General features: G+C 38.0%; 2 protein-coding genes across 3 annotated transcripts; one reads left to right on the forward strand and one right to left on the reverse strand.

Moving 5' to 3' along the window:
• Positions 1–2,986: 2,986 nt before the first annotated feature.
• On the forward strand, positions 2,987–4,409 carry LOC107219662 (partner of Y14 and mago). Its single transcript, XM_015657947.2, has 3 exons — positions 2,987–3,305; positions 3,706–3,802; positions 3,895–4,409. The coding sequence occupies exons 1-3, from the start codon at positions 3,275–3,277 to the stop codon at positions 4,403–4,405; spliced, it is 639 nt and encodes a 212-aa protein (XP_015513433.2). The 5' UTR covers positions 2,987–3,274; the 3' UTR covers positions 4,406–4,409.
• Positions 4,410–4,698: 289 nt separating this feature from the next.
• On the reverse strand, positions 4,699–14,018 carry LOC107219699 (neprilysin-4). 2 transcript variants are annotated; one of them, XM_015658012.2, is made up of 18 exons: positions 13,742–14,018; positions 12,296–12,537; positions 10,920–11,081; positions 10,747–10,830; positions 10,428–10,639; positions 10,052–10,249; positions 9,853–9,966; positions 9,625–9,766; positions 9,376–9,493; positions 9,121–9,211; positions 8,819–8,995; positions 8,602–8,702; positions 8,452–8,510; positions 8,312–8,363; positions 8,161–8,228; positions 7,894–8,039; positions 7,652–7,819; positions 4,699–6,281 (listed from the first exon to the last, which is right to left on the reverse strand). In XM_015658012.2, the coding sequence occupies exons 1-18, from the start codon at positions 13,759–13,761 to the stop codon at positions 6,102–6,104; spliced, it is 2,334 nt and encodes a 777-aa protein (XP_015513498.2). In that variant the 5' UTR covers positions 13,762–14,018; the 3' UTR covers positions 4,699–6,101. The 2 variants fall into 2 exon arrangements, with proteins under 2 accessions (XP_015513498.2, XP_046587123.1); XM_046731167.1 differs by lacking the exon at positions 12,296–12,537 and having other exon boundaries at positions 13,742–14,016.
• Positions 14,019–15,561: the final 1,543 nt, after the last annotated feature.

The following is a 15,561-nucleotide window of genomic DNA, read 5'->3' on the forward strand; positions in this document are numbered from 1 at the left end:
CAACCTATTGAAATTCTTTTCGGTGCGGGTTAATTGTCTCTTATCCTTGTTCTTTCGTCTGTATACAATTTCAAATATACACTCTTTTCTTTTGAACAAGTTATACACCGAACTGTTTCGCAAAATAATTATCCACCTGGTCCGTATTAATGGAATATTAATGTACTGCTCGCGCATATATGAATATCTTGATCCCATGAAAATAGGAAATCTTACGCACGCTCGCGTTTTCTGTTGATTACTGCATCCCGGAGAGCTCTAATCTATAACGAATTCTATATTATTTTTCTCAATTAAGTATCTGACTATCATTATAGAATGTAACCTGTCGCAATGAAAAAAAATGAGCATTACAAGACCGTGAGCAATTGAAATTCACACGAACGATTTTAATAACCATAGAGCAAAGGGATGAGTCTCCAATTCGGGGTAAATGTAATTGATCCTGCATTTTATAATTGCAACTTGAGGTATGAAACCTACATTCATGCCCAGGTGATAACCGTAGACGTTATAACGGATTTTCATACTCGGCTATTTTTCAAAATCTTGCACGTAATCATTCTTCCGAGAAGAAAATATATTGTCGCCGTGTGTAATGTCCTGTACATGTAATTACGAGATAATTATATAAGGCAGCAGTACGACTGAGAGATATTCCTAACATCAATACACTGAGAGAAATTTTTAGTTCCGGTTACCGCTCAGTCCTTAACTATTTTCATTTTTTACCACAATCGAAAAATATAGTTCTAGGTAGAAAATGAAAATTAGTTTTCCAACTGTTAGCGGAAAGTCTAGTATTCGTTACTATTCATTCTCATTACGATCACCGTTGCTATATTTTCTTGCAACTGTTGCGAAAATTTAATGCTTGTGCAACAATAAATTGCTGTTAATGCCTTGTTTAGCTAAAAAATTAGAGTAAGCCTAACAAATTGATTTTGTGTTGCAATTACCAAAAAAGGATCGACAATAGCGCAAAATGGTTACGCGTACCTCGTTTTTCGTCATCCCAACGTCATTCAAACAGTTTTTTTTAACGATACCTGTTTTACTGAATTTCTCTAGTTTATATAGCAAATGAAATTTTTCTCAGTGTACGACAAATGGCACCATCGGAAAAGTAATTTTAATTGAGAGAGCGAAATTTCTCAAAATAGATCGAGCCTTGAAATCATCTAATATACATGTTTCAGCGTATCAATTATCATAGATGTGTTATTTTTTTTTCTTACACATACAGCGCATGGCACACTAATCTTCTGTGCATTGAAAACTGCCTAGCAATCTCACATTACAATTGTTCGGTCCTGCATACCCGAACGAACGTTTTTATAGTTTTATCGTAAGTTTAAGGTGAAGGTTCGGTACAATTGCTTGCTATGAGAAATACCTGTCCTAGAGGGTTCATGATTTTTTGTGCAGCTTGATTTGCATTCGCGAAGGACCCTCTACTATGGCCGAAAAAAAAAACCTATTACCATTTCACAAATTCTATCTTTTGACTCAATGAACATATCATCAAATTCATGCATCGTTTTTTAGATTGTAAGTTCTCATATGAATAAAAAAAAGGGAGCTCTAAGGAATAATCACCGGCTACGGCGTTTCGAATTTACGGTGCAAAATTTCGTTTTTGACGGTAAAAAAATCTTTTTCGTCGTCGTACCGAGTTGTGAATCTTTTTTCCTGCACAATTTCGCATAAAGAAAGTACTTCAAGAATGAAAAAAAAAATGCGACATTTTTTGTCAATTATTTATAATTCATTTACTTTATACATATGTTTCATCGAAAACCACTGTTCAAGGGACAGCAAAAATTATCGCGTTTCTCGTGAATGGAACAAAAATTTTTTTTTTAATTCACAGAAGATATGGCGATAAGTATTTTAGAAGAGTCCTGCGAGGTCTCATATTCTCAGAAAATATCATTGCCTTCCACGCGACATTGACCCTGACTCCGTGCCGATCCGGGCCTTCGCGTATTTTTTTCCATCCCTGGAGTACTTTTTTTTATACAAAATTGCGTATGAAAAAAGGTTCACAAACCGATGCGACGACGAAAAAGATTTTTTCACCGTCAAAAACGAAATTTTGCACGATTATTGCGCAGCGCTCCCGATTTAGTTATACCGTGCATACGAGAACTTGTAATATGAAATGTTACGCGTCGATTTCATGATATCTTCATTGAGTCAAAAGATAGAATTTGTGCAATGATCATAGATTAATTTTTTTATTTTTTGCAAATAAAGTTGCACAAAAAATCGTTAACCCTCTAGGACCGGTATTTCTCACAGCTATGAAGCGCACCGAAAACTCCCCTTAAAATTGTATCCAAAATAATGACTATTCTGGAAGGGAGTAATGACCCAGGCCACGTCACTCTGACCCTGCATTCCTGGACAGGAAATCGCATTTGGCGAGTCAATAACCGCGTTTCGGGACGACGTACCTGAAGACCATAATGACACCTTCTAGCAATTGTACAATCGTCGAAGCTTACCCCCAATTAACGCTGGCGCAGGTGTATCCGCATTTACGACACGCAGGTAGGCGCCACATGTACTACGTGCAGCAACCTTTCGGGGGAGGGCGGGGTCAAAGGAAATCGCAAGGGTCCTTTATTGTTCTATTTCCCACTTCGGACATACCTGCCCCTCCCTACCACTCGCGATGTGTCCAGCCTGTGGTATAAAAGTGCAGTTCGTCGTATGCAAAAATCAAATAGCAGAGAACCACCACGGAGTTCGCATCTTGCTGGTTCCTCGGTTGAATTTCCTCTGCAAACTCTAACAGTGAATTAGTCAGTGATAATTTCATCGATTCGATAACTTGCGAGTGTCCTGTGAACCGCGACGTGTGCAGTGTTGGATTCAAGTTGGCAAAGTGATCGCAAAGCCCCAACTGATAACTGATAAAAGTTGGATTATTTGATAACTGGCGAAAGGTGAATGAACAACTAGCTTGTGTACGGACAATTTCGTTGCATATAAGTTGCATATGCGTAAACGAATGTTACCTCGCTTGTGATTGTTTGAAATTTGTTCGCGCTTGTTTTCCGGCTATCCTAGCATTAGTTCGTGATTCAAACGAAGCTGGTAATACGCGAACGCCATCTGTGGTTGAAAACCAGACGCAGCAACGCTTGTTAAATCAAAGCGTTTGTGATCGTAGGGAAGAAAAGTGGAAAAATAGGGAATCGAGAACTATAGAACATTTCCTCGAATATACGTAAATTTGTGACTTAATTAGTATTTATAAGTGATAATGGCGTCAACGGACACGAAAAACGATCAAGGTATACTGAATTCTATCCTGTTTATCCATGATAAATCACCTTGAATCATATCTTTCTTTTTCTAACCTCAAACATTATAAACAATTATATATAGAATCATTCCGAACAACAATGTTTACAGCATTAATCGACGTGCTAAGCTCAGTTTTCACCTGTTTCACCTCAACCATCGAAATGATAGCACCATATTTGTTGTTACATATTAAATTTTATTCTTTTCGTTACTGTTATTGTTGGCATCATTCATTGTTTATTATTGTTCACGTTAAATTTGGCAACTAAGCTTAGCAGTTTGAATTTTGAATCTAATGAATCGATTGCTTACTTTGTTAAATAAATAGCCGTTGACCTTATATTTTTATTTACATGCCAACTATAGAGAAAGATTTCTTTGACGCAGGTGGATCATTCATTCCGGCAAGTCAGCGTCCGGATGGCACTTGGCGCAAACAGCGAAGAGTAAGGGACGGCTACATACCTCAAGAAGAGGTTCCACTGTAAGTATAAATACATTCGAATAGATAATCGAAGAAAAAATTATGGAAAATTTTTCATTCAATGTCAATGATTCATGTTTGTTGTACTTCAGCTACGAGAGTAAGGGCAGGCAATTCAGTAGAAATCGGCCTAGTTATCCTGTTGGAATGACCGCTGAGTTTGTGGCGGCCCACAAAGCAAGGAGAGAAGCCGAAGCAGCAAAGTCGGCGCAGATACCAGGTCTGGTAAAAGCAAACGATAACAAAAAGAAGAAAAAGAAGAGTAAGAGTAAAGCAGTCGACGCAGTGACGGAAGGTCTCTCTAAAACGACAATATCACCACCCGTTGTAGAGAATGGCAAATCGGCGAAGCCGAAATGCCAGAAAAAGCCGGTGACCAACGACACAAATGTTATTCCGACCCCAAGCAATAGCTTGCCCACTCAAAACACAGATCCAGCGAAAAGGCTCAAAAACTTGAAAAAAAAGTTAAGAGAGATTGAAACCATAGAGCAGAAGATAAAATCAGGAGAATTGAAAATTCTTGAGAGAGAATTGTACGACAAAGTCATGAGGAAAACAGAGGTTCTAAAAGATATTGAACAGCTGGAAGCAAACCACTAAACGGCTATCAAACTCCTATTTTATTATTATTATTGTTACTTTGAGTTTTTCTGCTTTTTACACTTGTCACCCTTTATCGGTACAAAATGTAATTGTGCCATTTAGGATAATTATTGATGTTTGCTGTTTTATTATATTAATATTGAGTGGAATTTCGAAATAATTATGATAATAGTAGGAATAATAATTATTGTTGTAACATAGTTTTCAAAACTATTCGTACTGTACAGTAAATTCTCTATCCTTGAAATGCACGTGATAATTATTTGAAAAATAACGATGTATAATCTAAATTAGTATGTTATATGATTTTTATTTAATGTATATGTATACATTTTTGGCTAAATGCTTACATGAGCATTTTAACGAATTATTGTAACAATCAACAAGTACAAGTACTTGATGTGCATAACTTTAACTGTATTAACCGAAGACCTGAAATTCATAAATTTATTATGAAATATCGATGATACTAAATGTTGAAGGAAATATAGAATAAAAATTATCATTTAAAAAATTCCCCGTAATGTTCAAGCTAGTGTAACAATAGATTAGATTAGAATACTCCCAAATTTTATTAGCAAATAAAATAAATTCATCATCATTGACCAAATGTTTAATAAAACAGAGATGATTTAAACATAACCAAGTATGTTCTTTTATCCTTATCACCTCTGCTACACTCTGTAACTTCCTCGAAGATGACCACCTTATAATACAACTTTTCCCGTTCGAACATAACGAGTATTGCTAAAGCTATAAGCCGGATCTCCATTACGAGCAAAACAATGTTTGTGTTTTTTTCGCCCTTAATTGCAGACTGTCATTTTGCGATGTAAAGAAATGTCTACCAGATACGACGTAAAAAGATTCAAAACCATTTCCCCAAAAATTGTAAAACGATTGAATTCTTTTTAACGATCCATATCTCAAATATTCGTATCACCTAAGTTATTCGTCATGAGATGATCGCTCATTGATATTTTGTCTACGGGCACGTATCGTTCGTTTACGGAAGCGAACTCAACCTCAAGATAAAAATGAACCGTAGGGTTCTTGATTGATGATCGACCTCGGAAACTGGCCTGTCGCAGAGAAAATTTAAACTGGTACGCAGGTATCGCAATTTCTCTGCAAAGCTGGGAAAGAAGATTAGAAGCCTGAATCTATAAATCTCTTTAAAGTAAGTAATGAATCATGAAAATTATCGTCAATTCACTGCTCAATCATAATGTTCAGGGTATAGAGTATATGTTATTATATACTTTGCGAGACTTGAAACAACGTGTAAAAAAGGCTACGGAAACAATACTTGAATACCTATCGCGGTCAAATAAATCGTTAATTAAAAGTGAAATAATACACAGAATTTCCACAAAGATTTGAGCAAATTTTTCGCAACGTTGATCATATTGAGAAATCTCCGTTCTATTTTGGATAAAATTCCCAGACATGAATAATTCAATGATTGTACGACTCTTCCCATAGTTTTTAATATGAATATTTGAGACTAGATGCTGCATTATTTTACGTTTTTCTTCAATTTCCGGATGTATTATCTTCACCAAATTGATCGAATCCTCTTTGCCGAGGGGCCGAACAACCATTTCAACCCTTCAAAGCGACTCGCGGCCTTTTCCGCTACTCGTCCACCAGCCCCGTCCACTTAAGTACACAATAATTCACAAAGCACTGTTTACTTCCAAAGATTACACTTTTCCAGTCGGTTCATTCTGCTATCTGCTGAGCAATTAAAAGCCTTGTTAAATCCCTCCGAATTTCCCAACGTGCCGATGACTCGCAGACGGTTAGTAGGATGCGCATCCGAAGCCACAACGAATGCCAAATATTCCTTAGTCACCGTTTCGCACCATGTCTGCAAAATCGATAAATTAACTTTGCAGCCCTCTTACTTTCTTACGTTATTCACAAAAGCCTCGTGAAACGGCGAAGATCTAGCCAAAATCCACGCTCTCCCTAATCCAATCAATATTTCCTCATCTTTTTGTTCGCAGAACTACAGGGTGAAAAATCGAAAGGAACGATCTAGATCATAATCGAACCGTTGTTAAAATTGTGATTCTCTTACCGCCGTGTAAAATCTCAACCCCGATAAATACCCGAAGATCATCTCTAGTCGAGGAGAAAAAACGCATTCGGATTATATTATTGCCAAGAAGTTAAAAGTCCCATAAACGCAAGTTCCGTACTAGGCCGCAATCATGTGTTTCCTGTGTTTACAACATATTGTTATGACCATCGTGACGATAGTGTGTTTAGTAATCGTCGTGCCTTTGGTCTTGTATCTCATAATCCACTTTTCAACGTCAAGTAAGGAGGGAAAAGAGCCGGCGAGCAGTTGACGAAAATGAGGCGATATCCGGTGAATTGGGATAACGAAAAATGGCTCCAATGTTCCCTCAGTTTCAATTCGATTCTACGTTCGATTTGTAATTGCTAATGCGATTTCTCGGGCGCATGTTTAACGCTTTCAATCAAAGGGTTTGCGGGTTTGCGTAATAGGAAATGGCAGGGAAACTTTTTGCCCTTTTTGTGTTTCTGAACACTTTGTACACTGTAATCACTTACTGGAACACAGGACTTTACGAGTGCGTCATGCGTATTCTAATAGTAACCTTGATTATGGGCTTGGTCATTTTTTCCTACGAAGCGTACGTTGATTATTGCGAACCGAACTTTTAGCGTTATCTCGAAAACGCAGGTTGCGTGTGGTCATGTAATTTATATATCCTAATTCAGATAAGCATTGACTCGTCATCATCGCAATACTTTTCGTTCAACTTCAACGTTGACTTACTCACTTACTGGGTAATTTGAATCACAATTAAATGTTTCAACTTATATGATTAATTCACAGTTAATCACGAACTTTAAACTATTATCATAATAACCGTATGCTCGTTAACACTCGTATCGTTACATAAGCCCATATCGAAGTGTAATATTTACTTTACCGATGTGCAAGTACACCGGAATTATTACGACCATTATTGTGTGTATTATGAATTAGTTGTTCAAAGCAGACTTATAAATTGTTCATGAACATTAAATAGACACATCGAAGTTCGTCGAGCGTTGGACGTTGTACAATTGAACTTTATGTTGATGTTAAAAGTTGTTAAACTGTATCGTACAATAATCGCGTACAAATATAGAAAAAAAAGTTGAATAAACTTTTGAAAATAAGAAAAGTTCATCAATTTTCACGCATATATTTATACTCACGTTTCCAAAGGATATGAAAAAAAGCTGATCGTGTGTGAAAGATTCAAGTCCCAAGAGTCGGGGTATGTCTCCATTTTTCTGTTCCAATCTTTTCTTAAAAATTTCGTAAGATGCCTCGAGACCAGTGGAATCGGCGATATTTTCTCCCTGAGTAAGCTCACCGTTCGCCTGTGTACAAACAAATCATTCAAGCAAACAGATATCCATCGATCATAATTATCGTTTGCGATTTTCTAACTCACCCGAAACACTTCAGACGCCGTTGATATTTCATCGATTGTATAATTGTTGTACTGATCGACGAAACATTTAGCTTTTTCTTTGAAAGCCTTAATCGTACCGTCCGACCACCACTGATTGGCATTTCCTGCCTTGTCAAATTGCCGGCCTAGATTTAAAGAAAATGGTAAGAAAAATGAATAAAGCGTCATTGCGACCGAATCATTTGATGATACGCTAATTTATAGTAGAATATTGATCGGCGAAAGAATCTTGGAAAGAAAACTCACCGACATCGTCAAATCCGTGGGATATCTCATGGCCAATAACAGTTCCGATGGACCCGTAATTCAGAGAACTAGGAAATAATACAACGATTTGAAAAAAACAAATCATACAACGAGAAGACACGATCGGTTTATTTTGGAATAAAAAGCTTACTCTGGTACTTCTGCGCTGAAGAATGGTACCTGTAATATCCCAGCTGGAAAAGCTGAAATATAAAATATATACGTGTAAAAACCGTAAAAAGCACAAGGTAAATATCATTCGAGGTATTAAAACAGTGATTCTGCACTTACTCAACGAATTCATGTTGGGATCGTAGTAAGCATTTATCGTTATGGCTTCCGTCAACCACCTAGACACGAAAATTGAGATGAAAAAGTTGTGACGCACATGAAATTTAACAGCTTGTAGTTCAGCGACAATAAGCAGTTCGCCATACTCACGCTTTCTCATCAACGGGTGTTCCGTACTTGCGGAACTTTTTCTTCCGTTCGTATTGTTTAAACGTCACCGTATTCTCAAAATGATCCTGAGTGACTACCAGCTGTAAAATAATGGAGAATATTGAAAAGAAGCATTTTTGAGAAGCTCGCGTAGAACAAAAAAAAAAAAAAAAAGGAACAATCGCAACTATCAAGAAAACATTCTGCATATTCCTACCCCTTTGTAATAATGTATCATGGCAGTTTCATTATGATACCAATCAGGGTGACTGATGAATCGCTTCATTGTGCGAAGTTTTCCTTTGGCAGCGAGTTTCGTCTTCTCATCCATCCAAGTTGAGCGCGAAATTTGCTCTTTAAACTCTTCTTGCATCTCTGACACAATGTCTGATGCCTTTCAACGGATGTCCAGAGAAAGAAAGCAAGTATAAGTAATCGCATGTAAAACGTATCGATTACACCGACCATATATGATAGTTCAAGAGTTTGTATATGTATACATAAATAAGCAGCTCTTACGGTTTTCTTAGCATCGCCATTGACGAATTTTTTCACGTACTGATACGAAATTGCATGCTTCATATTGTTGTCGGTAACGCACGTCATCCACCTATGTAATTTCCATAATTATTGAATAATTAAAAATTAATCAATTACGCGACTACTTGAAACTAATAAAATTCGAAAGTTGCGTTATTTCATTCGTAATTTCGATTCAGAGGTAAAAAACAAACGAACAAGTAACGAGGAAGCGCAAATAGCAAAGCCGCAAACCTTTTCCGCTGCTCTTTGATACCAAAGACTTTTTTCTCAATCTCGAAAGTGATGTTCCTCATCTGCTCAGTGGTGCTTGGCAGAAGTGAGTTTACCATTCGCCAGTGAAGATAATTGACTGAAAGAATTCAAGCCACGATGATAACAAGCCATAACTATTTACCGCAGTCGAGAATAAAAAAGACCGATCCTCTTCCTTTCCCCTCAATTTTACACACATGAAGTTATTGTTGACCGTATTAACTTTACCAATTGTACGCGAGGGTGTCTTGTCCAGCAGCGTGGCAAGCTTGAAGTAATAGTCCACCTCCATGACGATAATTCTCTCGGTAGATTCGACGTTGATTTTCACATCGTTAAACTGGTTCTGTACGGTCTTCAACCAATTCACCTACACAGATCGATCAGGATGAAGAAAAAAGAACCGATCACAAAGGTCGAGTAAAGATCTAATCGAGTCGGTTGCTCCGTCCTCACCTTAGAAGCGAAGGTCTTCGGCTGGGCGTTGTTGTACCAATTCTGCAAATGCTGAATGGACATGGGATTGTAGAGGCGATCCAAGTCCCTCCTCATTTCATCCGGCGAGGAAATCTGTCGGCAATATTTAAACGTTGAAAATAAATCGGGGATCGACGAATGATCGATTTTCGTTCTAATTAATTCGGCTGTTCCGTGCCTTGGCCAGTTCCGTTTCGAACTTGACAATGGCCATGGCGTCCCTCGAAACACGTTCGCGAGGCACGCGAGAGTTTCTGGATTTGGCGAAAGCGAACGCCACGTTCTCGACGTACTTAACGTAGTCGTCAATTATCGTGGAAAACCTCTCGTTGTCGGTGATCATCGATCGGGGCAGAATGGTCGAAGCTTGGTCCATCTGGAACAGCGATAAATCTTCTCGTAAACTATTATATCGCATGCGGTGCAACTTATCACGTCTATATTTTCATTTGCTTACGCTAATTCGATCGTGCGACGCGTCACTCGTCATGCGTTCGATACCCGATGCCGATGCACGAGGATCGACTTACTCTAGGTGAGGCAAGGCAACTCACGTAAATTGAATAAACACTGGCATTCTTCAAGTCCACGTCAACAACTATCCCGTATATCGAGTCCGTGTCGTATTCACGGCTGTAATTTTCTTCTATCTGCTGCCAACTCAATCTGCTGCTCCGCCGCCTCGAAGCGTCCAGCATTATTGGCCATCCACCGTTTTCGTCAAGAATAGCCAAAATCCGATCGATCCCCTTTCGCTCGATCGCATCTGCGGGTCCAATTTTACGCGTCATTGACAATTTCAATTAATTCGGATGTCTTTTTTTCGTCGAAACATTGCTGACGTTGTAATGTGTGTATTTGAATTCAACCCACCTGTGTTCATGCAAGCTCTGTAGGCCGATTTGGCGCTCTTGACAGGCTCTAAATCAGATACGTCAATATCTTCCTCAAGGATTTCTGTAGGGACGAAATGAGATTCGATTAGAGGCGACGGAAAAACGATAAACTGCGATACGATGTTCGAAATCATTGATTTCAGTACCCACCTCGAATACGCTGGTTTAAAATATCAGTTCTGACGGCGAATTGGTCCCAACTCGATTCGGTGGGTGGCAAAGGGTGGGCGGATGGCCATCCACCGCAAACGAAACCAAAGAAATCTTCGCAAGGATCAACCGTCGAATCCATGTTCGTTATGAAGTTCTCGGCTGGGAAATATCACATTGTATAATAACATCAAGCTTTGAATAACATTGCGGTGAAGCAATTATACAGGTATGATGTATAATAGCGACAATGAAATTTTTAATTACCGATTTATGATAATACCACTGATTCTCGGTAAACAAATTACTAGCTGCGGTTGATGATAATTGTTTAGCTGATTATTCTCGCGATTTCACGGGTGCATGTTTTAATTGTAGTTACTCTCTAAATTTAAATCAGTGAAAATACACTGATTCCCAGTCATAAGTATACTGCTAGAAAAAATCAGGACGTATACACTGACAGATTCAGTGACTTTTCATTGATATTTCAATTATTCTCATAGTATATATACTAGGGTGGGTCAAAAAAATCAGATACCTGAAGAAAATCACCCTAATATATACCGAAAGACAACAACGAGCATCAGGGTAAGTCGACCAGCCTGAATCAACGATTGATCCCAAAACTTCCCGCCATTCGCGTTACTTGCGCGAGTAAAATATCTTGCAGATCAAATATTCGTTTTCCCAACTAACTCAGGTATGGCTAAAAATGAGCTGATTTTGGTTAAAACTTGACCTATCGTCGGTTGAAAGAGAGCAAAGCAATTGATCCAATTTCACTTGAAATGGTCCTCCGGTTTTCAAAATACCGTCAGACAAGGAAATCAGGAATGGCACGACCGAGTTTATTCGAAACCTAATCAGTTCCAAGTCGGAAAGAATCCCAGCGATTAAAACAAAGGTCGTGAAAATCCGTTGATGGATTCTCGATATACGGCCAGAGGAAAAATTAACCTGTCTGTCTGAAATTAATCAAAGATGATTATCGTGCCCTCAAACCGTGCGTGACTGGCGAAACTTTAACTTTTCATTGTCAAGGTGATTGTGCGATTATAGTATAAACATCCCATCTCAAAAAGGCGGGAATATGAAAGCGTCGAAATAAATAACACTATAATGTATTATACCTATTTATGAATTGGCGATTTACACCAGCACTTAGACCGCTTGGGGGAAAATAAATTTTGAGGAATTAGCTTAATTATCGCATCGTTAAACCAACGGAGTAAATATAAGACGGAGAAAACTCATTTCAAAAGGCGGTATACGAATGTACCTCGGAATATACGTTGCGTAGTGCAAATTCTGAGCGTAAATAGAACCGGACGAATAGTCCATTCGCATTTAATAATAATCCCAGATTTACATACCCGCGGCTCTGCAATCTTCAGTTTGGCAGATCTTAATCGATTGCTGATCATTTTCTGACGGAGACTTTGTGACCCCGTTAGCATTAGATTCCGCGGGCCAATTTTTGCCCGTCAAATTCGAAATTTCATCCTTGTATTTTTCGACTATAAACCACGGCACCGACTCCAGAAATGCCTCACGCGGATGTATTCGTGTTGACAAGATCGTCGAAGGCAGCGCAAGACAGATGCAGATACCGATGCTGTACAGTGGAGAGAAAAGATTGGGAAATAAACACGTGCAGGACATTTAATTCTGATCGAAAATAAACATAAAGGCTCGTAATATTTGATTTTAAATATTTATAAATAAATTACGTTCCGAGAATATCGACGGCATCTTCGATTTCGGCCACGTGAACATTTTGCCTCGTGGAACCTTCTTCTTGAGAGGCATGCGTGGAATGGCTTGAGAACCGAATTTCAAACGAAAACTTGGTTTTTGTCGTTTAGATGATACGTGTTGAAAATTTTTTTATTTGGACCATAATGTACGTGTACAAATTCACCTGTTATTTGTATTGGCACGGTATTGAAAAAAATTCGGTTCAGTTTCAATCGGTGAATACAATTTCGGAAAATGATTTCAATTGTGTAAATAAATTGCCCAGATAAGGTGCCCTTCAAATCGTACCTAAGATTTTTATCATCAAGTTTAAAATCGTACGACGCTTACAGTGCCTGATTCAAACCAGGGCGCGTTAGAATTGGGGAAGTTAGGCTAAACTGGAAATCTCTCTCGAAACAAGTTAATTCTACTGCATGAATGATATCATATATGAACGAAATTGAACATTTTAATATTGTGACACAGATCAGAAACTATAAAGCAAATGTAGAATCGGTCCGAGAATGTCAGCGAATATGAATACTTTGTTGCCAGAGTTTTTCGAAGGAATATTTTCACCAGAAAGATTACTTAAGAATTTCAAGTTTAATCCGGAGTGCACAATAGCAAACTATAAATAATAAACTTTCGATGCACTCCTTATTTGACAAGTGTGAAATTGCTTGATCGCTGATCGTTAGATGCGAATAAAAAAATTGACTCTACAATAGCTTAATTGTATTTAGCAACGAACAGCAACTAAATTAAGTGAAATTTTCGGATAGCAATTAGCAAATCGTTCGTCAAAATAAAAAAAAATAAAATCTTCGATTTACGCTAAATCACGTTAAAACTAAAATAATATAGTAACACAAACTTGCAGTTACAATGTCTCTGAATGCCTGGAAAAAATTGTCAAGCCATTTATCCGATTAAACTTATACGATACAAGTGAGACATCACGTGAAGCTTCGGTACAAAATTATGAAAACATCCATAAATTGAACTGTAGTATTCCCGTGAAGGATGCTTACGTCAATGAAAATATTTCGAAGATAGGTTTTTTTATACAGACTTACGTAAAGTTATCGAGCAGCATGACGATCCTCGCGGTAACGTGACGTTTTCAAATTCTGATTATTACAGGTAAGCGGGATTCAACCGGGAGCAAGAAATAAATTTATCACCGGCAACGGACGTCTCCACTCTCCGGATTGCAGTGGAACTAATCAGCGTTTGATACCTTATTATATACAGTAATTTTATGGTTCGCCAACTGGGCAATCTGCGGCTGCCCTCCTCCTACGATTCACACTCGGCTCGCACAATGACGGCAAGATTTCGTGCAAAAGTCGAGAGCAACGTGTATCGGTACATTCACATGATACACTGTCGCTCGCAAGCAGTCTACATGCAGTATTCAAACTTAACGCCGCGTAACCAAGGATGATGAGAAGATATTTCAACGCGGCAATGCCCCCGATGTCCGGCTGCTGAACGTTTTTCGAAAAACAAAACTACCCGAATTCGTTTCGCACTCAGTTTTTGCCAAGTTCTTAATTTTATAACCTTTCATATACTAAACCGGCTTATCGTAATTTATCTACGATATTTTTATATCAAAATCTACAACCTGTAATTCATTTTTTTTTTATTAATTTTTTGGCGACGATACTAAATACAAGTAACATCAACGTTACCAAATTGTACCATGAAGTATCGTCTCGATTCTGTGATCGAATAATGCAAGAAAATCAAGTTTCGGTATTGTACTGAAAAATTGTTATTTGCATTTTTTGCAAAACGAATATGATTCTTTGACGAAACTACTTTTAATCGTCACAATATTTGCGGTTCGGTGAGAGATGTATAATGCAAAAAAAGTACGAAAATACAAACTGAATGAACGAATTTTTGTTTTTAACTGAATACGATTGCAGTTATCAACCGAATTTGAAATAAGACATTGTGCGAATAATTCTACAGTTAAGGTATTTGAAGTTGAAACGTAATTACCGCATCCGGCCGAATTTGCGCGGACCATAATTATGACATAATTAAACGCGAATAGGTTTACGAACAATTTGCAGGAGCAGTAAAACGTAGATTTTACTCCAGGAAACGATAAATATTATCAAGGCTAGTTTTGAAGACCAGGACTGGGAACCGGTGATGGCGCAGCGTGTGAAACGGACGGCTATCCTTATCATCGACGATACGGACTTCCGGTTTATCCCACGCAGTTTCGTCTCCTCTCCCCCGTAACAATGTGCCGTGTTACGAAAACCACGCGGAGATTGTGGGAATTGTAACGAGCTACTACCTAGAATCGCGTCGCAATTTCTTTGAATGAAATATAAGAAGATAAGTTAAACATAAAAGCTTGACTCGTTTGGTATATCGAACGAATTTATTTGCAAGAGAATTTGAATTGAAATAATTAATATACGGTACGGAAGTGAATGTCTAATATATACATCAGGATAAAGAGAGGGAAGAAAAATTCGGAAACAAGTAGAAATTTTTTCAAATAAAAAATAAGGCTGCAAGCTTAACCAGTAGCGAAGGACCGTTTAAGTTCGAGGATTTTCACGTAAGGATAATTATAACAGGTTAACATCAATGGTACGCATGTTTATGCATAATATATGTATAATACGTAATCCTCGTGTACTTCATAAGCATCATCAGTTATAGTTTATTAACAGTGTTACACGCACAATCATACATAGAACAACGTCGATCGGTTACAGGTTTCCTATTCTCTTTGACTTTTCGTGTGTTTCGACTCTAAAATGGAAACGGTCAGATATAGACGTACAATTTAGAGTATATAACGGTAAACAAGCCCGTCGTTATCTGTATGTTATGTCCGTGTTGTGTGCTCAAACGCTGCTTG

This window comes from Neodiprion lecontei, chromosome 2 (assembly GCF_021901455.1).
Source record: "Neodiprion lecontei isolate iyNeoLeco1 chromosome 2, iyNeoLeco1.1, whole genome shotgun sequence".
Taxonomy (NCBI): Eukaryota; Metazoa; Arthropoda; class Insecta; order Hymenoptera; family Diprionidae; genus Neodiprion; species Neodiprion lecontei.